The sequence below is a fragment of the Akebia trifoliata genome, chromosome 5 (assembly GCF_017979445.1).
Source record: "Akebia trifoliata isolate Shusen 1 chromosome 5, ASM1797944v1, whole genome shotgun sequence".
NCBI lineage: Eukaryota > Viridiplantae > Streptophyta > Magnoliopsida > Ranunculales > Lardizabalaceae > Akebia > Akebia trifoliata.
Genome location: NC_141379.1, coordinates 7,951,813 through 7,977,686, shown reverse-complemented (window position 1 = coordinate 7,977,686; position 25,874 = coordinate 7,951,813). Strand labels below are relative to the sequence as shown.

The 25,874-nt window shown below is 33.1% G+C and overlaps 1 protein-coding gene across 1 annotated transcript; it reads left to right on the top strand.

Annotated features, from left to right (window-relative positions):
* The first annotated feature begins 15,889 nt into the window (after positions 1-15,889).
* LOC147401376 (RHOMBOID-like protein 12, mitochondrial) lies at positions 15,890-25,266 on the top strand. The gene is made up of 8 exons (XM_086442656.1): positions 15,890-16,334; positions 19,774-19,888; positions 20,173-20,292; positions 22,134-22,244; positions 23,416-23,460; positions 24,611-24,715; positions 24,799-24,843; positions 25,004-25,266. Exons 1-8 carry the CDS (start codon positions 15,934-15,936, stop codon positions 25,091-25,093), a joined length of 1,032 nt encoding a protein of 343 aa, XP_086298782.1. The 5' UTR covers positions 15,890-15,933; the 3' UTR covers positions 25,094-25,266.
* The last annotated feature ends 608 nt before the right edge of the window (positions 25,267-25,874 follow it).

Here is a 25,874-nt window from a genome sequence, read left to right as displayed (position 1 = left end):
ACCCCTGCCATTTGTCTTATTAAGACATTTTCAGTATTACTTAAATCTAAAATAGAATATGATCATAACATAAATAAAAATATAAAATAAGTAGAAACAAACTTTATTTAATACTAATGTTAATGTCAATTACATAACAACTTCAAAATAACTTACTCCAAATATATAAAAGATTTTCCCAAAAGTCTTGATAACATGTTTTTTGCAAGTCTTTGGTGATAATCCATTTGTCAATGAATTAGATATCATTTGAATGGTACTAAGGTTCTCTACTGATACTAACTATTTTTTTGTTCTCCCTCTAACCACTAAGTACTAGATTTCCATGTGTTTCGTACCATTCGAGTACTTTTCATTCTTAGAGAAAAATATAGTTGTGACATTATCACAATATATCTTTAGCGGCCTGGCTATAGAGTAAAAAATACCAAGTTTTTAGATAAAATTCTGCAATCATAGAGCATGACTTATGACCTTAAAGCATGCTACGAATTCAGTTTCTATAAATGATGAAGTAGTAATATTCTACTTCACTCTTCTCCATAGATTATTAGAAGAATAATCACTTTCTATTGCTTGTGAAAATGTAACCGGATCTTTATCTATCTCAATATCGTAATCAGATTCTTGTAGATACATCATATAATCATCTAAAATGATAGATCTTTTTTCTTTAAGAGAACTTCTCAAAATTATCGGTGGTGAATCTTCAATCAAAATGATAGAATCCTGATAAAGTGATAAACCAACTTGTTTTAACTGTTGTCCATTCTTCTTAAGTTATTGAACATCTTGATAATATGTCATTTCTTAAAAGTTAAAAAGTGATAGGATATCCACTCTTACTTTTTCAAGAGTTATTTTACGTGATTTTACACTCCTACTAATCTTACTATTTTTCAAGAATTTAATGGTTTCGATTTCAACTATTCTCGTATTATGGTTAGAGAAATAGAATTCGTATCCTTAAGATTTTTTTGGATAACCAATGAAATATCCTGAGATGGTCTTGGGATCCAATTTCCTTTCATGTGGATTGTAAATCCTTCTTTCCTTTAGGCCACCTCAAACATGTCAATGTCTTAAACCAGATCTCCTATTAGTCTATAACTCAAAAGGAATTTTGGGGACTACCTTATTAGGAACCCTATTTAAGATATACATTACTATATTTAATGCTTCTCCCCACAAAATTTTTGGAACTGTTGAATAACTCAACATATTCTTAACTATATCCATAAGTGTACGCCTTTCAACTACACCATTCCGTTGAGGCATGCCAGGCATTGTGTACTATGCAAAAATACCTAATATTTCTAAGAATTTGACAAAAGGATCAAGATTTTGACTTGATTCATTAAATCTACGATAGTATTCACCTCCTTTATCTAATCTAATAATTTTAATCTTCTTATCTAACTATTTTTCTATTTCAATTATAAATATCTAAAGGATATCTACAAATTAAAATTTCTCATGAATCAAATAGACATAATCAAACTAAAAGAGGTTAGCTATAAAGGTAATGAAGTATCTTTCTCTACTTAAACATGTATGGAAAATAGTTTACAAATGTCAATGTGTATGATATCAAGAAGTTTTTTATTTCTTATGGCTCCTCTTTTAATATGTTTGGTTTACTTTCTTTTAATACAATCTACGCATACTAAGAAATCCATGAAGTCCAAATTGTCAGAAACTTTATCCTTCATTAATCTCTCTATCCTAGCTTTAGAGATGTGCCTCAGACGTTTATGCCACAAGATGAAGGAATTTTCATTTATCAAGCAATATTTCAAACCAGTATTCGAATGCAAGAAAACTAAATACTGGGCATAATCAAAATTCAAATTAATTTTATATAAACCATCAATTAATAATCTAGATTCTACAAAAACTGAATGTAAAAATAATTTCTCCAGATCCCTCTAATGACTAGTCTCCAATATCAAGCGATAGGTTCCTACAATTAGCATTTATATTTCGAGTTGGTTTTCCATGAAGAATGACCTTTCACTTTGCATTGGCTTCCAATTTGAAAGGAATCCCTACATCAAATTTGTAATATGAGTTATGACTTCAAAATTAATCCATCAAGTATTTGAAGGTACTTTAGCTAAGTTTGATTCATAACATAAAAAATAAAAAAACAAACTTTTTTTTTCGAATTAATTTTTGCGTTTTGCGTAGTCCTTTTTTTATGTGTCCAATTTTACCACAGAAGTAGTACTTGATACCATTGTTGTTCTTCCCTTCAACCTGATTTGCATTCTCAAACACTTTTCATTTTCTTGATGAGTTCTTCTTCCATTTATTTGACTTTCTTCCTTTCTTTCTTACTCCTTGAGTCATCACAAAAGTAGACGATTTCCCTTTCTATCTTAATCTCATCTCATTCTTAGTGCACATATTAGTTAGGTCGTTCACATTCCACTTATCATTATTGGTATTGTAGTGGATTTTGAAGGGACCAAACTAAGTTGGGAGAGAATTGATGATGAATTGTACAATGAAGGAATCATCCATGCTCATTCTTAACGTTCTAAGTTTCGCAGCCTTGTTCATCATGTTAAGGATATGATCTTGAATTCATCATGTCCCATTGTACTTCATAGTTGTCAACTCAACCATCAAAGTGCCCGCAAGCAATTTATCAACAAACTTTAACTTTTCTTCTACATTCTTCAGATACTCTTATGCACTATCAGTTAGAGGTAAGGATGTATTGATGTTGTTAGCGATTTTCATCCTCATAAATATCAAATTAAGCCTATTTGATCTTCCCAAACGAGAAGTGAATTCTCCTATTCTACCAAAAATCTGAATCAATATAGGTGGTTCAAAAATGAAAATATGAATTAATAATGATGGATCCAAAACTAAAAATCTGAATCAATAAATATGGATTTAAAAACGAAAATCTGAATCAATATAGAATTTCAAGTTTAAAGAGTCTATAAGATTTTGAAAGGGAGTCCAAACAAAATATGGCAACAATCATGAATGAATAGTCTTTAATCAAAGATATAGAAATTCAAGAAACTGATGGCTCTAATACCACATGTTAGATTTTAAACGTACAAAATCTATAACATAACTATTATTCGATAATTCCCAATGGATCAAGAATCATGCATATATCTCAAGAATATATTCATGTTGCTAAAAATCAAAGTTCAGGATACTTACCTCATGCCATAATCCAAAATTGTTGATCCAAGATTTGTGCTAGAGGTGTGCCTTTTGCCCACGTGTCGATGAATCGAAGTGCATAACCCCAAATCTGAAAATCTTTAACTTCTAGAATCACCTTCTCTTTCCTCTCTGATTGATTGGCTAGAATTGTAGTGATTGATGGAGATCACTATGTTCAAAACCTAATAAGTATATTATGTGCATCTCTCTTTATTATTCTATTATGGGGTGCCAATCCTCTTATATAAATGGAGATAGAGGGCTTAGAGATCCTCTCTTAGTAAGATTCCTATCTATCAAGTTTTTCTACTAAATTTAAAAGAATATATTTCTTATTCAAATGATATTGGAAATCATCTTTAATATATAGAATCCTTGTGCAAGTGAAATTACTAAAATCGTGTAGGTCAATGGGTTACACGAATTTTATTCTAACAAATTCTTCTCCCAATTCAATCCATGGAAGAAAATTCAAATTATGTAATTTACCTCATTGATTCATATGTAGTTATCTCTTGTCTGATTATTCCAAAATCGTTAATTCCGATTAGATGGATTGGTTTATTAATATTTACCTAGATTCTAGCTTTTAAGGTTATTGCATTGATATGAGTATATATTTGTTTGAGTTGAATTGAAATTGTTGCATTGTGATTTTTAATCCATCTGTCATAATTGTTGAGTTGGTTGTTAATGTAGATGCAAATTTACTTATAAAAAGTTGGCCATGAAATTTAGTGGGCATTTATGCTGAGTTGACTTTAATTGTTACAGTAGGGTTTGGTATTTTATTTTGTTTATTAGTGTTTTATTTTGGTTATGGATGTTTCCAATGGTCTCTTCTTCATGAGAATTCTAGAGGTTTTGGGATCATCCAATTCCCATTTATTGAAGAGCCAAAGGTTTTATTCAATTTCACTTCTTGATCGTGAATAGTGCCTAAGCGCAATCTTGCCCTGCAGTTCTACGTGAATTCAGGGGATAGACTACGTCTATTCAAGACGAGAGGTGATGTAAGAGTGCCCTTGCTCAGCATTGTGCGCCACCTCTCCTCTGGAGATTAAACTGGCTATTCCGATTTCAGATATTTGGGTTGGAGGCTTTGATTAATCCTTTGAACCAGTTAGGAGCTGTCTAGTCATAGGCACCCAGTTTTCACGTGTGAATTCCTTCTTCTTCTGTGTGCAATTCAATAGTGTATGTTAAGTTAGATACATAACCTCGAGCAGATTTATATCGTCATGGAGTTTAGGAGAGAATTATTGATCTTGTGCGGCTTATGTGATAATTATGGTCATTCTCCCGAGCATTGTCCGAGTCAGCCCATGCTTCATGCTACACAGGCCAATATGCATCATTCTCAAAACTCGTATTGGATGCCAACACCCAGTTCGTTCGACTAACCATACAACGTAGATAATTTGTTTCCCCAAAATTCCATACCGTGTCAGAACGAGTTCACTCAGGGTAGTCATTTTGGTAACCATGAGGAGTTTTATTTGCATAACACCTTGATGATGAATCCAACCATAATTTCTCAACAATCCTATGATTCTCAACATTTCTCCGATTACAGAGCTACAGAGCCTGAGCCAACATCCACTCACTCATATTTGTCTTCTCCTCAATCATCGTCATTAGAGTCTATGATGTCTGCCTTCTTAATTCAATAACAACAGTTAATCCAACAACAACAGTTCCATCAACAAATGTTGGTAAATCATCAACAACAGTTGTTAAATCATCAACAATAATGGGATATGGGTCAAGCCTTAGTCAACATAGGAACTCAATTAAGTTACCTAGCGTTATCCTTAGAAGAAGGAAAATTTGATAAATTCGAAAATGAGGATATCTCAATCCCAGAAAATCCACCATTCTTTCAAAATAACCTTAGTGACCAGTTCTACTCTTTTGAAGATGTCGATGATTATCCATCAATAATTGATAACCCTGTCTCAATTGAAGTTCAAATTCAAACAAGAGGTTACAATTCCAACCGAAGCAACGATGAAAGTCCAACTAGGTCAGTTTATTGTGCCCTTAGAAGAAAGAGAGAATGGTCAATTTTCAAATGAGATAACCCATGAGAGCCAACCAATGTTTCAAAGTCCTAATGAGCAAGGTGATTGTACAAATTTGACTAAGCAAATTGATCCGCCATCAGAGGAGACTGTTGTTCAGAAGGAATCAACAACCAATTCTAATTTGTTAGTCACACCAATTCTGACCATTATTGATTCAACTTCGTATCCTATCCAACCCATCATTTCACAAAAGTGTAAAGACCCTTCATGTCTTACAGATTCCATTCTCTTTGGGAATATGATGATTGAAACTTGTTTTGAAAAGGTGATGACACTAAGGACTGAGGACAAACGAGGGTTGTTGATCATTTTAAAAAATCATTTCCAAGTCCTAACGATGATCAAAATCTATCGGCCTATCAATTGCAGTGAGAAGTCAATCGTTGTATCCGTTAAAATGAATTTTGGGAAAATTCCTATATATCAGACATTTTGATAGGTCCGACTGAAGACGTTAAACTTAGCACTGTTTGGGAGGCAACCCATGTGCTTTTATTTTAATAAGTAGTGTAGTTAGGAAATAAAATTTTTCTTAAAAAAAAAAAAAAAAACCCCTCTAACCGTAATCCCTTTCTCATTCTCTTCATCTTCAAGTCCACTATCAAACCAAATCAATGAGTGTCACTAGGACTGCAGCCTGGTCACTAATTGTTGATTGAGTAGTAGAGATAGATGTTAGCTTATATTCAGGAGAAAAAGGCAAAGACTATTGAATGTTCGGATTAAGATAGGTTTAAATTTTATATTAGGATGTTCTTAATTTCTTAATTAGGTTGTTTTTCTATTTTAGAAAGAATTTCTTTTATGCAAAAAAAAAAAAAACTAATTCGAAAATTCTCATTGTTATAACTTTCATTCTTTTCAGATTAGTTGTAACAAGACTTTGCACATTAATGCCCAATCCATTTCAGGTGTGATCTAACCTTTTTATTTTTCCTTACTGCTTGCATATTGAGGACAATATGTCATTTAGGTTTGGGGGTATTAGGTTAGCTCACAATTGCATTGCATTGCATTGATAGTTTAGTTTTATGTTTATTTCATTGCTAGTTTAATTTCATGTTAAAAAAAAAAATTTCAAAAATATTCAACACTTTCGAAATATTTTCTTCAAAATCTTTGTATATATTTTTACATATGAATTTCAAATCTCAGGCTCATGTTTTAACTTTTGATCAAAAGTTCTTTTTGGTTATTCCTCATTAAGAAAATTATGAAAGAATTACTTTAGAAATTTACTTCTGATTAAGTATTTGGAAAGATAGATTTTATGGAACAAAAGTTGACCCTCTTTTCTGACTAGAGTGTTAGGGAAAACCTAGTCTAGTGAACTATGATTTTTTTGTCCCTTGGTTGGCTTGTTAGAAGAAAAACAGAGTTGAAGTTAGTATTACTTGGACAGCAACCATAAGATTAGACTGGGTACCTTGAAAAGGGCTACCTGCTTTTTGTAAAAAGAATACCAGAAAATGGTGAAGTGTGATAAAATCTAAAAAAGAAACAGAAAATATGAGAAAAATGTCAAAAATGGATAGAACTGCAAGAATGAAAAAAGAGTCCAATGAGACCAAATAGTGCAGTAGGGTGAAAGCCGTCAATGGTAAAAACGTGAGTAAACTGGAATGTCACAGATAAAACCCCTTAGAGGTATTAAAGTGAATATCCACACCTCTCACAATCCCAGATAGGATGTTTAGTTTCGAGTTAAAACTTAGGTAGAACCAACCATTCTTAGCAGTTAGGAGGTGAAATCTTGTTCCTAAAAAGATGTTGCTTTTAAAAAAAAAAAATCATAAAATCACACAAGCACTCAAGTTATCTTTCAAATTTTCTGAAAATGAGGAATAAAAACTTATAACTTTGTTCAAACATAAATGACCTTTGACTGATTTATGAAATGTCGTTATGTTCACTTTACATACTTTGATTTTGATTTTAATATTTTTGTAAAATGTTAGAATTTTGTGAGTATATTCTTTCACTGCAAACCCTCACGAGTCAAACTCGTCCACTAGGGATAACCTAGGGGTTTAAGGGCTTACTGCATAAGTTAAATGCAGTCGGGAACCTCACAAAAGAGGAGTTGTTTAGATTTAAGTTTTGCTCGGGACTAGCAAAATTGAGGTTTGGGGGTGTGATAAGGTCCCAATAATATCATTTTGGGACCGTAATTTCACCGAGATTACCATCGTATAAATACTAGTTCCCTTAAAATAATAATAAATTTTATTAAATCTCAAATTAATGTGGCTAACAATAGTTTGTTACTAATTTCAGGTGAAAAGGGCACATTCGGAAACCAACAAAAGAAATAACAATTACTATTACAACATGCGAGTAAAAATGAAGCATCCGACAAAATCTCGAGGATTTTGGGCGCCACGTCACCGCGCCGCGACTAGTCAAGACCGCACCGCGGTCATTTCGAGGAATTTGTCCTCAAGATTTTTACAGAAGCTTCGGTGGTTGTAACTGATCGGACCATTCGAATAGAATTATCCGCCAAATCACCCCGATTACCCGAATACAAACATTATAAATTTGAGGGTTGATTTCAAAGAAGGGGTCCCCTCTTGGGTCCCTCTTAGGCTCTTCTCTTCTATAATTTTCTTTAGTTTCTTCTTTTAATTCTCTGTAATTTTTCCTTTGGGTGAGCTTTCGAGAGGAGTGAGAACATCAAGAGTAATCCATTAGCTTTATTGTAACTCTTTTGAGAGATCATCAAGGAAGGAATCAAGTTACAACACTATTCTACCTTCTCTTCTCCATCTATCATCTTCTTGCTTTTATTATTGGTGCAATATTATCCTTGCGATGATCGGCTAGATCCTCTTTAGAGAGATCAAGGATGCCGGAGCAAGTTCATTCTACTCATGTTATTTCAATTCTATATTTCTGTGTTTAATGTTAAATCTATGAATCTCTTCATGATAAGATCATCTAACTCATGCTTCTAATTCAAGCTTTGATAAGTATTACTTAGATAAGTTCAAGAACACTCATGCTTGTAATGAATGGAAGCATAAGTCGGATAATCTTGCCTAAATCAGAGATCTTCATGGATACTTTAGGTTCCAATCAATTGATACATCGAATCATCTTCCGATCCACGAGCAATGACTTGCTACGTGGATTGAGTCATATTTAGAATTAATTAGCATTTTGGATGACTTGCAATGGTAGACTTGAGCTCTCTAAGCCCTTTCTCACTAGTTTCAATTTCTCTTTTCTATTGTTAATTTTCATTTTCTAATTTGCAACAAATCTATTTTGTTTTTAAAATCAATCTGTTTCTAATTCTGTTTTTGGCCTTTTTATCCGAATGAGATTTTGAATCCAAACTGTCACTGTGGAACGAATTCGACTTGCCTAAAGTCTTAGTTCATATCTCTATCTCTGCATTTATTTAGCAAGATTTACAACCGATCACTCTCTTTCCTTCATATTCACATTTTCTACAAAAGGAGTTTGGGTTTTGAGGAAGTGATGACGATGACAGTAGGAAAGGGGATTGAGCTTTCGAGATCTTTGAGGATGGGTGTATGGGAAAGATGAAGAGTCTTTCTCGAATTTCTTTTTTCCCAAATCACCCGTGCTGAAGATTTTCAATTGTTCTCCATTTTCTTCAAATCATCAAACAAATGATTTTATCTAGTCTTATACGGTTCAAATCATTTATTTGATTGGTGGGTTTCATTTTCTTTACCTTTTTTTGATCAACCCTCTCTGTTTGATGATTGAATTTCCATCTTGTTCTTTTTTTTATCTGTTATTAATTTTTATTCCAAATTAATGAAAATATATAAAGTAAAGGAAAAGATAGAATTTTTAGGGTTTTTCTAGTCGTTATAGCTATGAAAGAAATCACCATTAAACATCTGTTATTATTTCTTCCATTAAATTTTACTCGAAGGTGGCATGTGCATAAGCACATGTTATAGAAGGATTTTTTTTATAAATTAAAATATTAATTAAAGGGTGATTTTGATGATTAAAAAGTTAAAAAAAGAAAGGATATTTTGTAATTTTAATAAGTAACCAACATGATTTTACGGATGCAAGACTGCACTTTCTTGATTTTTTACCAAAATGACCCTGATTATATTAAGTTTAAATGTTAAGGTGGGGGGATTTTTGGTGTTGAACCACTTTTACTTTGCCTTCTCTCATTATACTAGTACATATATTTTTAACATTTTTTAATGAATTTTTCGATTATATATATACAATATGGGGTCGGTTCATGGAACATATGTAAAAACAATGATTTTTCAAAATATGGGTTAGAGGTTTTGGATTGAGCTGATTTTTTGTGAGGATGGTCATTATGATGAGAAAATCATCTTCACAAAAAATCAGCTCAATCTGAAACTTCTAAATCCATCAAAAGTGATTTGCAAATTATTGGCAAGAAATCGATGGTACACATTCTAAATCACTTTTAATGGGGTTAGAAGTTTCAGATTGGATTGATTTTTTTTTTTCGGATGATCTTCCCATCATAGAGATCATCCTTACAAAAAATCAGCTCAATTCAAAACTTCTAACCCATATTTTGAAAATTTATTAATGTTACATTGTTTTTACATATGTTTTTTCATATGTCCCTTGATCCGTTTCCTATATATATATATTAGAGTTTACCCATGTCTATATGACGTGATCATCCTCTCTGTGGTTAATGGGGTAAAAATGAAAAATAATAATGTTGGAGGGGTATTATTAAAAATCTTTGAGGTTAAGGAGGTAAAAGAGGAAAAATAATAAATTTGGAAAAGCATTATAAAGACGAGGGAGAGATGGGGAAAGATAATAAAGTGAATTAAAGGGGTAAAAGATGAAAGATAGTAAAGTTAGAGAAGTATTACTAAAAATTGGTGTACAAAAAAAAGATAATAAAATTGGAATGATTTATTAAGAGGTAGGTAAGGAAAGAATATAAAGTGAAGGGGTGAAAAGGGAGACAACAAAGTGGGTTGTGTGGACCCCACGATGGAACATTTATCCACACAAAACTGTAACAAAGTGGATCCTACAATTGTGTAAAAGATGTATTTAATAAGAAATAGGGAGGTGAAAAAAGATAATAAAGTGAGTTAAAGTGGTAAAACAAGAAATATAATAAAGTTAGATGGGTATTAAAGTTTACCCTTGTCTATGACACGGTCAACCTTTCTGTGGTTAATGTAATATAAATGAAAAATAATAATATTGGAAGGTAGAGGGGTATTATCAAAAAATCTTTGAGGTTAAGGAGGTAAAAGAGAAAAAACAATAAAGTTGAAGATGTATTATCAAGACAGGGGAGAGTTGAGGAAAGACATTAAAATAGATTAAAGGGGTAAAAGACGAAAGATAGTAAAGTTAGAGAAGTATTACCAAAAATGGGATAAAAATAAAATAGATAATTATAGGGATTTATTAGGTGGGGTGAGGAAATACTATAAAGTAAGAGGTGAAAAGGAAGACAACAAAGTGAGTCGTGTGAACCCCATGATAGAACGTTTATTGCCATAAAACTGTAGCAAAGTGGACCTTCCAATTGTATAAAAGATATATTATTAAGAAAGGGAGAGATGAAAAAAGATAATAAAGCAAGTTTAAGTGGTTATGAAATATAACAAAGTTAGACGGGTATATTGAAAAGGGGGTAAAAAAGAAAAGATAATAAAATTAGAGGGATATTAAAGTTTGAAAAATAAGGGAGGGGAAAGATAATAAAGTTGAAGGGGAAAAATGAAAAACGTTAAAATGAGTATGGTAGACCCTATTAGAGAATAAGATGCACTGTATTAAAATGCATGAGATACATTGTATTATTGTTAGTGTATCTTACACAAATGGAAAGTTGTGATGAAGGATATTCTAGAATATATATCGATATTTAGAATATATCAATTAGGATATTCTAGAATATTTATATTAGGTAGTTTTCATATATCTTGGTTGATGTAATGCCTATAAATACCGTATTGGGACTTTTGTAATATTCATCCAAGAATTATCAATAAAATTCAGTATTTCTACAGACCCCACAAACTGTAGCTAGAAGAGAGTTTTATCCCCCCACAAAATTATAGCAAAGCGGACTCTTCAATTGGGGGGGTGAGGGGGCAGGGGATGCTAACGTTAAAGACTTCGTTGGACGTCAGGATTGTGCACCACATTTACTTTTCAATAGTAAAGTGGTAGAGGTTTTTTTTTTTTCTTCTTCTAGATTTCCCTTAAATAAGATATAATATAATTTATATATTTTTACCATATCAGGATCCAATTGGATCGAAACATGATTGTTACAAAACTGATGTAATATATTATCAAATCAGGTCAATCCTTGTCATAAAAGTAGGGCTCCAACCTAGGTGGCTGAATTATAATTTTAGTAAATACACTTTTTAACTAAGGGAGGGGAACTACATCACAATAAGTAGAGTATATCTCAACTATATTGGCAACACTTTTGTATCTATCATTTGCATAAAATCTAGCCCAAAATAATATAATTTTAATGAAAAATTAATAGTAATGACAAATTTATAGTTTTTTTCCATTCATTTTCTATTTTTGTAGTCAAGTATCTAAATCTTTTTATCCATTTATCTAAAACTATACATTTGACAACACACTTGTATCTATCATTTGCATAAAATCTATCACAAAATAATATAATTTTAATGAAAATTAACAATAATGACAAATTTATAGTTTTTTTCATTCATTTTCTATATCTATAGTCATAGAATCTTAATCTTTTTATTTCATTTATACTTCAAGAGTTTCTTGATGGATTGAACTATGAGTCATTTTTCTTACTTGGTATTAATACATCCTTTAGACATTTGCAAGATTGCAATTTCTTAAGCATCAAATAGCTTCAGTGGTCATCTAATGTAAGTTTTTGTATGCTAAAGGTGATTTTGATGCTACAATATCAGTTAGTAAATCACTAGCCATTGTCGAAAGAACATGAAAATGGTCATACTTCTGTCAACATACCAAAATATCAAAATCATCATCTTACTCAATATTTGGGTTTCTAGAAAATGTTGTAATTCCGGTAAATTAATTTCAGATGATGAATGATTCTTCCGGCCCTAAGTATTCTCCATACTCTACTTGATTGCGAAAAGCTTCACAATGTGAAAAAGGCTCAAATTTGATGGCCTTGGGCCGTCAAATTTCATAAAATTCGACGGACCAAGAGGTCTAATTGGTGTCCAATTTTTCATTGTCAAAATTTTTTTTTTTTTTCGATGGTCGAAACTGTCAAATTAATGAAGGATGGGAGAAATTCAACAGCTTAAGCTGTCAAATCTAGGAACATGAAGAATTTCGATGGTCCTAAACCATCAAAATTAAGTTTCTAAAATTCATGGACCTTGGCCCGTCAATTTTTTCTGTCGAATTTTCCAGTTTTCACGTAATGCTTGGACCCACTTCACTACTGAATCTTACACTACTACTATCCATAGTGCTTGGACCCACTTCACTACTGAATCTTACACTACTACTATCCAGTGTATATGGTATCCTTCAAAATCTTATTTAAAATATATTTTATTTCATTCATATTAAATGTAATTAGTTTACTCTTTGTATCATGAATAAATTCAATTAAAATCTGTACTCCTCCTAATTTGAATATATGGTCCGAAAAAGTTGTTAATAAAATAATAAAGAGATTTCATCACAATATTTTTGAAAATTTTTGTTCCATTACATTACAAATATTTACAAATTCTTGTTTTTTGTGATAATCATTAAGAATTATAATAATATTAACTAGAAGGCCTAAAGGTTGAGACGAAATTAGTTAATAAATACCAAAGAAGTAGGTTACAAATTAAAATATAAAAACTTTTAATTATTTTTGGATTATTCCAATCCATAATAAAATGAATATGTGGGCATGTGCATGCGATTTCAAATATCTTTTGTGAATCTTTGGTACACAACTATAAAAGACGACATTAACCGTATAAGAAACAAAATGAATATGTTTACCTAATCCTTGAAGTTCACTTGTTGGTGTCATTTTCTTTAAAAATAATTAAATATAATAAACACATCGACATTCTTTTGCAACATCCCAATTTATGAAATATTTTATAACACATGAAATAAGGATATAATCACACCATATAATGGAAAAAGTTTAGGAACATGGATTTTTAATAAATCACATCTCCATACATTGATAAAAAAATATTTATCATATTAGAAAATATAATTTTTTTTTTCTATAGGTGGATTAGATAAATTACCAAACAAGAAGAATAATTGAAGTATGGGCAAGTAGCTTCAACGTCTTATGTACATTATTGTTGTGCCATCAAAGGAGGTGTAAATGAGAGGTGTGGGCTTGCGATTGGGTGTTTTAACAGGCTTGATCAGTCAAAGGCAAGAAAATACAAGGTTTCATAATGTCACTTCACTTCCTAGATATGCCCAAAGAACTCGCATGGGGTCATCTTATGGAGTTTCCAATTTTTTTAGAAACAAATATGGATTTTGTTAACATGTACCCTAAGGCCACACGTTAAGATACATTAAAAACACCTTGGAAATAAGCATTTAAGGGTATTTTTGGTAGAAAAATTTATTTGAGGACATTTTGGTAGGAAAAAAAGTTTGGAGGTGTATTTAATGAATCTTTAAATGTACCATTATGCCACACGTTAACACAACCAAACAAAGATATTTTAGAATGCTTACAATAAAAAATGACTTCCTTCGACATTGCATTTAACACTACACTCAACACTCCGTTCATAATAAAACATTTTCCAAGTCTATCTAATAAAACACAAATGAATGGTCCACTTTTTTTATATTTTCTGTAGGGCCCACTTTGTTATAGTTTTGTGTGTGAAGAACGTCCCCTCCAACTACAATGAGTAAGGTCGAACTACTTACTTCATTGCATTTTTCCTTCACCCCCTTCAACTTTATTATTTTCCTCTCCATCTCATTTTTTTCAATAATATCCCTTCAATTTTACTATCTTTCCTCTTTTACTTAACTTTATTGTCTCCCCTCAACTCCTCTTTTCATAATAAAACATTTCCAACTTTATTAAATTTTCTCTTTTACCCCTTAATTTAATTTTTTTTTTTAATAATACTCCTCCAATTTTATTGTTTTTCTATCTTTTCTTCTACCTCCCTCAACATTAAAGAGGATACTCATGTCGTAGGCACAGGTGAACTCCAGAATATATTATATATAAGTTATCACAAAAAACTAGCAAGATTTTGTGAGATGGCCACTACCATGCCTCAAGAGGTAGAGAGGTCTTGATTTTGAATTGTCTCTTGGGAGCCACCATCGAAAAATTATCTTATAAATTACTTGGTGTATGTGAGAAGATTAGAACAAAAAAAAAAATTAATAAATGGAAAAATAGGATGTTGAAGTCAATAATGTAATAATTCAAATGTGACTCTGATATCCAACTAAACCAAGATCTTAGGTGTTGAAAGATCAAAGGTCGGATGAAGGATGGTGATGAGAAGACAAGAGCTAATAAGTCTAGGAGATAAATATGTTAGGATTGGGATCCCCCTTTTTATTCCAAGCAATTTCATTTATATATTCTTGCTTAGGTAGGAGAAGATGAAAATATCCCTCACTTGACAGGTACCTTGTTTGGCACTAACAACTTGAGTGTATTTTCGAAAACCAATTTGATAGGTTTAAGGTCTCAATTTTGATTTGCTTTTCCTTGATGGCAGCCCTAGTAAGGTATTGCCTTTGATGTGATCGGAGTGACGTAGTAACACATCGAGGTTGACTTTTTTGTGTGTCCAAACCTTAGTACTTATGTAACCCCTTGTGCGGTTAGAAGTGGTCGCATGAAAAAATGATAATGCATCCACACGTAAATTCATTTTTGCCATCTACATTTAAGCATGATGGAAAGGTGAATACACATGCATTCTCATCATGCATAAATGGTTAGGTTCTTTTTTAATATGGCAATCCCCCTGCACAATAAGCTTGATGTGGTCTTTCATCTCCATTTCGCAGAGCAAATGATTCCTCATAGAATAGTAAACTTGGTCAAAAGTATATTAATGCCTCAAAAGTTACATGGCAAGATGTGTACAATGCATGGGCCAACGAAGGACGATGAATATCGAAAAGCATCACAAGAATTGTGAGGACAACATGAGTGCCCTAAGAAAGGCATGAAAGTCGTGAGGATGACACGAGTGTTGTGGGAACAACATGAACATCATGAGAATGATATGAACTTCATGAGGATGATGGTGTCGCGAGGACGATGTGAAAACTGCAAAGATAGCATGAATGTTGCCTTTGATGTGATAGAACTGAAGCCACAACAATGCCTCCAAGTCGATTATTTCATGCCTCCAAACCTTGAGACTTCTAGACCCACTTATACAATTAGAAGTTGCCTACTTTGTCCTAACTCATAATGAGAACTAACCTCATTTTGAAATAATACATTGGAATCTATTCTTGTTAGAATCCTAAATTTGGAGGGGATTCCTAAAAAGATTTCATTAGTTCATTTGTAAGATTCATAAGGGTATTTTAGTCAATTCAAATTATAAGGGCTTTCTCGTTGTAATGCCAAGGTAGTACCTTGTGCTCTTTCAGCTTTCGGAGCTTCTCAAAATCCAAAATGCAAAAACTACAGCTTTCATTCAAAATTCTCTCAGAAATTCCAAGAAATCTCTCTAATAACAAAAATTTGTTTCTCGAATCTCATCTCTGCAACAACTTAGTTGTTTCTCTCACAGAGAGAAACCCAAAACAGCTTTTCAACTCTTCTATCACTCAACACCATCTCTTCTCTCGCTTCTCCTCCAATCCTTCCCGTTCATGGCGATCTTGTCACGGCGTTTCAAAGAAATATTATGGGTTTCTGGAAAACCCATTGTTCTTGAAGCAATTAGTATCAAATACTCATTTCAAGAATCGAAGCCGAAACGTATTTGCTCGTGGAATCCTCTTTCTGAAAACCCAATTTCCAAAACGACATTTTCAAATCAACCCAATGTTTAACTCTTCGCGGCGTCGCTGGTAATTTTTTTTTTTTTTTTGGATTTTGTTTTGTAGTTCGTGATATACGATCATCTGGGTTAGTATAAAAATTGAAGATTTTAAAGTTTTTTTCCTCTCTTATATGATACTTTCTTTTAAACCCAGGAACTTTTTTTCTTTTTATTTTTTGGAAGATTAAAGAGGGGGGGGGGGGGGGGGGGGAGCTTAGGCAGACCCCCAACCAGAAAAAAAAACAAGATTACAATCTGTTACAGGCATGCCCACTAGTATCCTTACTTACAATACTTAGTAGCTCCCTAGGGAGGTTCATTGCATCCAAAATACTCGCCCCTGGCATGTTAAGAAGAGATGCTAGGAAGTCAACCGCTTCATTATTCTCCTTATAGCAGAAGGATAAGTCTATCCCACGGTAGTGTGTCCTGTCTTGATCACTTGAACGGTTCTTTCTTCCCTCCAAGGTGCATTGGCTACCCTGTTAATGCAGTCTATGACAACTTTGGAATCAGCTCGAACCTTCAGGGATCTAACATTAAGGGAGGCAGCCATGTTCATTCATTTTAGGATAGCCTGAATTTATGAAAAAGGACTGATCTTCCTCGAGTGTTTTCAAGAAGAGCCCCGATCGTCATTCCTCTACTGTCCCTTATAATGACACCTTCCCCTCCAGCATTTCCTCTTAAAGAGCCATTTGAGTTCAACACGTGGAAGTCTTCCGGAGGTTTGATCCATTTGCAACTGATAGGAGTTCTCACCTCAAACCTAGGCTGCATGTTCCATGAGCTCATAAAAGCTCTTGACGAGGCACTGTCTTCAACAGAAGCTTCGACACTTTGAATCCTTAGTTGCACGTCCCGAACTATGATTGCTTCAAGGAGGTTTGGAGGGGTGTAGTTGTTCTTGAATAGCTGTCTACACCTCTCGAGCCAAATGTGGTGGATAAAGGCATTGAAAACTAGTTTCTTGACTATGGAGATGAGATTCTTTCCTTTAGCATTTCTACACAGCTGTTCAATTTCTACACTCTAATCCCTGTTTGTATGGCTAATGTTAGACCTCCGAAGCAGTCTCTGCCAGATATCATAGGCATAGTTGCACCCTAGGAAGAGATGGGCTTCATCTTCAGCCTCAATTTTGCAAAAACAGCAACCTATTCTGAGTCTTGAGGCCCTTGCTTAACCCCAGCCACGTAGTTGTGCTATGCCTCTTAATGTTGTTTGGGAACCATACTAGATGATGCCAACTGACTTGGGTATTAGGTTGACACATAGCCTCATAGGCTGATTTCATAGTGAACGAACCTTTGGGCGTTGGCATCCATACGACCTTGTCGTTATTAGTGACATCAAGGTCCAATGATCTGATCTGGTCCCACATTCCCCCCAAGCTAGTGGCAAGGCGCAGCAGAAGATTCCAAGTGTTTTGCCTGATTAGATCACTTACTTTAGCCTCTCCATGAATTCTTGACTCAAGGTTAGCTACCTGTTGCAAGTTGTTCAACAGAACTCCTTCAGGTGTCCATGAGTAATGCCATATAAGGGAGTCTCTCGCATCTCCAATTATGTGGATCACGAGATGTTGGATGGTTCCTCTAGCTTGAAGGATCTTCTTCCACATCCAAGAGGCGTCTTTGGGGGTTGGGATTGTCCAAAAATGACCTCCCTTAATCTTATTGTTTTGGATCCAATCGACCCAAATGCTCTTTCTATTGGACATTAAGTCAACTTGTATTGCAATGTCGGCTCTGTTCTAGATTTCCAAGTCTCTTATCCCCAAGCCTCCTTCCTTCTTGTCTCTAGTAATTCTGTCCCAATTGATGCAATGCATCTTTTTCCCCATATCTAGGCATGCCCATAGGAATTTTGCACAGATGCTTTGGATCCTCTTTAAAACTTTTATAGGAAGCATAAGAACACTAGTCCAGAAAATTTGTATGCTACTAAGGACTGATTTGATCAGCTCCATCCTCCCAGCTATAGATAAAAATCTTGCTTAACATAATTGGATCATGTTGGTGAGCTTGGTCAAATTTCAATCGAGAAGAAATAAGAGGAATTCCCTGGTACCTTACAAGTAGAGCCCCTTCAATTATGTGCAAGGTTTTACCAAAGAACTTTGTTTCAATGTTTAACAAATCATTTTAAAAAATTCCATTAATATATTTATATTTATATTATTTAAATAAGGGGAATGCTAATGTCAAGACCTTATTAGAACGTTAGCATTCTCCAACACTTTATTTTTCCAATAAGACTCTTGTTCATTTTGTCTTTTAATGAAAATAAATAGGGGTATGTTAGTCTTTTACATAATAAATGCTTGTTTATATTGATTGTTAAATTATTTATTGAAACAAAACATTTAATTCTAAAGATTAAATGCCCTTAGCTTTTATTATGAAAGAGACAATTATTAATTACATAAATAAGCATTTATTATGTAAAAAAAACTAATATACTCTTGTTTTTTTCACTAAATAACAAAATGGTAGAGGTATTATGTATTATTGGAAGAAAAAAATGTTGGAGAATGCTAAAGCCCCCATGAGGTCTTGGTCGCTAGCATTCCCCTTTAAATAAATATACATAATATTGTTATAAAGTGAATTTGTAGATTTTCATTCACAAAATCTTATTTTTATATAAAATACAAGCATTTAAATCATATAAAAAAAATAACTATTTCACATAAAAAACACAAAGCCTGGTGGACTCGACCGAGTTTTCATTAACTCGGTGATTTTGAACATTTTCAAAATATCAGACGAGTCAATGTGATGGAGGATTCACATTGACTATTTTGCTTAGCGGTCTCCTAGACCAAAATGACTCGCTTTAGTCATCTCAGTGTCGACCTACTTCACTACATTTCACAATACCATTAGCTCCATTGTATTCTCTTAGGCTAACTTTTCACTCACAACGTATATGTATAAGCTTTTGTTTAGTCTAAAACTTATTCATATTTACATTAGTATAACTCAACTTACTAATTTTGTTGTACTATATAGATGGATCTACTTGAATTTTTTTTTTTTTTTTGAATAAAAGATTTTATTAACGTGTTCGAGAGAACCAACCAAAAAAAATAAAATAAACAAGAAATAAAAGGAGCCACCCGACGCAACCAAACAAAGATACAACATGAATTCGACACTAAAGATTTGACATCAAAGTTGCCTGAATTCATTACTAATTAGTCTTGGGTCTACATTTGTATGCAACTATAACTTGTTTATCTCACGGATTTTGTTAAAAAAGTGTACTTAATGCCAGTTAGGAACAAGAAGATGCCCTTGCTTGAACACTAAATGAGTGACATTGGTTATTTTGTGTTGTGGGAATGACATATTTTTACTGTTACATTGCTTGTGATAGTTTTTAACATATTTTTACCGTTTCATTACTTGTGTCATAACACACAAGTGTATGTCATTATTTTCGTTTCTTTTCATTTGCAGGAGATCATGGTTACTCACAGATGATAACATGGTTTATGGATTAATTGCAGCTAATGTAGCCGTTTTTGTATTATGGAGAATTGCAGATCCTACATTCATGACAAAGCACTTTACGGTCAGCCCTTCATTCAAATACTATAGTAAACTATGTTTCACCAAACAATGCCATACAGATTTACTTTATTACATGGACCTACTGTTGTGCTTGTTTAAGAAAATCAACAACTTTGAGAAAAGAAAATAATTATATGCCAGTTTTTTGTGTTTTAATAAAATTTTATTATTCAACATTCATAGTAAAAAATGATGCTTCATGAACTTAAGTTTGAGTGTCTTTATATCATAATAACATGTCGTTAGTCACCAATAAGTGGTCACTTTTTAATGTTCTTTGGGCAGATTTCAGTAGAGAACTTTACAAGTGGACGTGTACACACCTTGATCACTTGTGCGTTCAGTCATATTCAACTCGAGCATCTTTTTTCAAACATGTTGGGCCTTTATTTCTTTGGAACAAAGGTATGGTTTTAGATGCTTTCAGATTATTCTTTTGGTTAAAAACAAATTTCCCTTTCTAAAAAAACAAACTAAATAGTGGATTTGGCAAAGCTCGCCATATCATAGTCACCAAGTCGGGATTCAGGAATAAGTCAGCAAGAGAAAAAGTCGGAAAAAAAAAAAAACTAAAAAAATCGTGAAAAAATCAAAATAGTGTTACTAAGTGGTGTTATCATTTATATCATCAAAACCTGTTTAAACTATAAGAATAAATGGTCTATGAAAAACCCCTTTAAAAAATGATGATTAAATCACATTTCTTTGTTTAAATCACGACTTTTTCAAAAAGTCGTGAATTAATCGCTAGTCTTTACAATCGCAATTTAAACATGACTTTTTGAAAATGTCGGTGACTTTGGTGACTATGCGCCATATTATTTTATATCTTCCAAAAAGGTGATAGATTGGATGGTTACAATCATACAAATGGGTTGGATTCTGTCCTAGGATATCTCATTGGCAAGATCCATTATGTGGTAGGCGCCAATCCTCTGTGTCGAACAACAATGGAAAGGAAATTTTTTTCATAAGTAAAAGAGACAAGCTACACAATTACCTTGTGCTAGCATTCCTCTTAGATTGGGCATATCTCTTTGGGTGGTTTATCCTCATTTTGGATTGTAAACTAAAGTTTACTTTGTTTTATTGAATGGGATAAGTTCATTTCATTTCTTGGCAACCCAATCTTATGTGAGGTCAGTCTTTCTAAGCTAACCCAATATTTTGGATAGGGAATACTTGATCATGATGATGCATATTGAAATATAGCTGTTCTTGAAACCCAAACAGAATGTTCCCTATTTCTAGTAAATGAGATCTTTAAAGTGTGATTTGAGTATGAACGAGTATTTGGTGGCGAAATTCTTTATATATCATTTAACTCATCAAGCAATTAAGAGAGCTACATTCTTCTACATGTGAAAATTGAATTTTATAGTGGATACTCTAAAAACTTGTTGTATCAAACATGTGTCCAATATGTGCCAAATTCATGCTGATTCAGATTAAGACAATTTTAATCGATATTTACTTGCTTTCAGGTTATATTTATGTACCAATAATGCTTATCTTTCTACTAAAACACAATGGTGGGTCCCACTCCAGCTATAGTTGTGGGATATAAACATCCTGCCCAGCTATAGTGGAGCAATCCACACTAACCCAGCCTTTCCTTTTTACCCATTCAACTTTATTGTCTTCCCCCCCCACTTTTACCTTCTTTCCTCTTTTTACTCCTTTTTCAATAGTATCCTCTCTAACTTTACTATCTTTCCTCGTTTACCCCTTTAACCCCAAAGAAGATGCCCGTGCCCCTTTACCCCCTTTCTACTTCTTAACCCCAAAGAAGATGCCATGCCTTAGGCACGGGCGAACTCTAGTAGATCTTTTATTACATAAATTTTGAACAGTTGATTTTACTTGAAAAGAAAAATTAGGAAGACATAAGGAAGTCTGTAGATTGAATACTAAAACAAATTATCAGTGAAGGTACAAAACTATTTGGATAGTTGTGTTCATCCTTCAGTCATATTTGCTTTTTTCCCCTACGATCTCTAAGGTGGGACCATGTATGGTGGACCTTCACCATCTTCTTGAGATACTCAGGGCTTCATTTTGTGTAGTAGATTATCAACACTTAGATAACCCTAGATAGAGTTGATTGTGTTGACCCCAATAATTGGGATAAGGCATACTTGATTATGGTGTCACCAATTGAATAATACCTTTGCATGAATGAGGCTTATTCATTTTTACTGGTATGCTCTGATCAATTTCTGTTGTTATTTTGTTGCATTGACCAGATTGGAAGATATTTCGGACCAGAATTTTTGCTGAAGTTGTATCTCGCCGGGGCGGTTGGTGGCTCAATATTCTACTTGGCCCACCATGCTTATCTGGCCTCATCTTCCAAGGTACCAATGTCACTCATTATGTTAGCTCCATGCATAGTTTGAAATAACGATCATTAATGGTAACACCAGGGGCCCTTCATGATATGGGGGGTATTAAATTGTGCCAATTGTTACAAGCCCATTTTAATGTTTTGCAGTGGCCATCCCTTTTTTGTTTTTAAAATAGAGAGTGTTTTTACATTTTGCAATATAACTTTATTTTAGAGCAACTTTTTTCAAGTGCAACTATTTAGAATTCCGATTACTGAATTATTTTGATTTTTTGTATATATAAATAATGGCTGTTGTAATTGTTTTAAATTCAACTTCCAATTTTTAAAATTTAAATTCAAATTTTTTGGGTGGAGATTATGGAACCTTTTTTTTCAACACAAATTCATACAAGGCTCACGGGCCTTGCAATGGAGATGAAACGAGGGATATGATTTTTTGTGCGGATGATCATGGTGAGAAGAGGATCTTTTAACTTCTCCCTATGTGGGCCTATGAGCATGTCATTCAATGTGCCATAACAAAAATTTTTTTTTTTTTGAAGCACTCTATTTTGAACATTGTTTTACATAAAATGTGGACCCCGTCTATTTTTTTCCCTTTTTGAGTAGATCTTTTTTTTGAGAGATTCTATTGCTACACCAACTTTTGTTAATGCCACCCCAATTCATATGGAAATCACCAAAGAATTATTAGCACACATGTTGGGGTGACATTAGCAAAAGTTAGTGGTAATAGAAGCTCTTCTTCTTCTTTTTTTTCTTTTTTGACTAGTGTGGATTCCCTTCGTAGAATTATTCTGTCATGGCAGTCGTTAAAGAGGCCTGTTGACCATTTTGATGCACCCCTTTATTTCTTGGCTCAATGGTGCACTGAACTTTTTTTCTTTAATTTTTCCAATGTTTCTTTTATTATTTTTATTATAAAAGAAAATCTGTTACTCAAAATATTTCTTAGATGTCATATATGATATATGTGCATGAACAATGCTTGCTTCTCCAGCTTCCTGAATTGTTGTATAGCTATTACTCCAGTGAAAAACTGAATATCTGTGTTGAACAAGTTAATATTTTTTTTTCTCATGATTCGTTCAATGAAATCTTAACTTATAAAAATTTATTTACTATTTAAGGGGACCCAAGATGGTTTTCAGTGTGTTCTCTCATTGTTCAATTTTCAGGGGTCGAGATCATGGCATATGGACCCTAAAAAAGCCCCAGGCTTGGTATGTTTTCTGTCAATCCTTTCTATTCAAACTCCTTGTTTTTATTTGGACTAAGACCCATAACTCAGTTGGTTTGACACATTGCAAACAACTTTGGGCAGATGACCAATACTTATATTTTCTATCTTGGACTTTTCTTTTTCCAACCTAAGAAAGTTCACATCGAATTGCAGTACATGTAAACCTGAATAGAAAGTTCACACTGATATTTTAGTCCATGTATAGGATTCAATTTCCAAGTATGCATGACAATAATGCATGTTCACGTGAATGCATTTATACCATGATGCCCATGGACGCCCTTGCAAACATGCATATATGCAACCCGAATACATGCTTGTATTTGTATACATGATCATGTTGACTAGTCTTAAGAATTACATATAAGAAGAGTTAGGAGGGTGTTGATTTGATCTTTTGATTGATTTATGCCTTCATGATTCAAAAATCATAGGGTGATTTAGACATGGCCCCCAACTTTTTAGTGAATATTAGAGATACCCCCCTATTGTTTGAAATTGATGACATGCCTCCCTTGACCTCAGTCTTCTTGGTAGACTAACAGTAATAGAAAAAGACCCAAATGCCTTCGTCTTGAACCTCTAGTCAAAATCCCTTTATTTTTCTTCTCAAAAACCAGTCACCTTTAAGCTCTTTGGTTAAAATTTATTATTGCATCTTCAAACTTCAAACTTGTAGACAAGATAGAATATTTTTTTGAAATGTAAAACAAAGGGATTTGAAGCAGAAAAATCTATGGGTTAAGAAAAGGTAGAAAATGATGGACATGAGATAAGGTTGAATAGAATGAAGTTACTTTAATAGGAAAGTTGAAGAACTTGAAGATTTTTTGTTTTGGGAAGATAAATAAAATAGGATTTTTTGAGAAGAAGAAAACTATGAATTTTTTGCTAAAAAAAAACTCTAGATTTTCTACAAGGGCTTAATCTTACGTTGAAAACGATGAATTGAGTACAAGACTAGGTTCATTACATAATCCTAAATATATATTTTTTTAACATTATATATTATTAAAATATTGATTTTTTATAATTGTTTCGGAATGTTTCATTTCATATCTGTGAATGTTTCAATTTTTCCCTTGATTGAAAACTTGCATCAAGTTAACAATTACTCTCTACTTCATTAGGGGGCCAGTGGGGCTGTAAATGCTATTATTCTGCTCGATATATTTCTTTTTCCAACAGCGACAATCTATTTTGATTTCTTCATACCTGTTCCAGCATTCCTAATGGTAAGTGACCATCAACCAAATATGAAATAATAATTCAATATCAATTATTATTCTTATAAATGTTTCTGTTTTGTTTCATTTAGGGAGCATTCTTTATAGGAATAGATCTATGGAGGATGAGGGACCAGGTATGTCCACATTAAAGCTATCACCACTATTGCATGGCTGTATTACATTTGCTTATGTATATATATATACACTTAACCTTTGGATCACATAATATTCGATTGGGAATGTTGCACCCAATATCGATATGTAGCATCTAAACTCATGATTTAATTGTTGCAGAGGGACAACCATATCTCAGGTGCAGCTCACATAGGGGGTGCTGTGGTTGCTGCCCTAGTATGGGCACGGATTAAAAAGCGATGGATCTAAACAAACAAATATAAACCCATTATGCTTTTACTCTGATTATCTTCATTTACTTGAATGGCAATAGATTTATGTTGATTAGGGATTTTTGCTTTTTTTTTGGGTTGAAATCCCCCAGATGTGATCTGATGTATACTTTTGCAAGCTCTCTCATTATAGAACTTTGGTTTACTTTCTATGGAAATCTCGCAGTTCCTCTCTTGTACTAGTATAATGCACCAAGATGGCATTAAAAACATTCAAAAGTGTAGATAGTGCTTATTCCCAAAGGAATCAGTTGGCTAAAGAAATCATATTCCTCCATTCCACTGTATCCCTAGACAAGTCTTTAGTTGTTGAAAGTGACTTTACATCTTTTACTGTCACTCTACACAAGTTCTTTCACTCTATTAATTTTTTTGTCCCTTTTAACTTGAATAGTTCTTCAAACTAGGACATTAATCAGCCTAAATTGTACATGTCAAAACTGTCTCAATTTTACTTTCTTAAATTATCATCTATTGAATCCACTCTTTAATTTTTCCAAATGTATTCATTTTTATTTTATCTTTCCAATCATCTTTGTTACAGTCAATTTATCAGTGCAATACTTCTTGACTGCCCCATCCATGTTCAACTTCGATAAAAGTTAACATGATTGGCATCTAACAAAATTTTCCATTTAATTTGATTGGTAATCTTTCAAATGACAAACTTCTTTAATCTCTTCATCCTGGTATATATTCGACCAAAGACTATATATATTGAACCCAAGATTTATGGTGTGTCACGATCGGGATCTGGG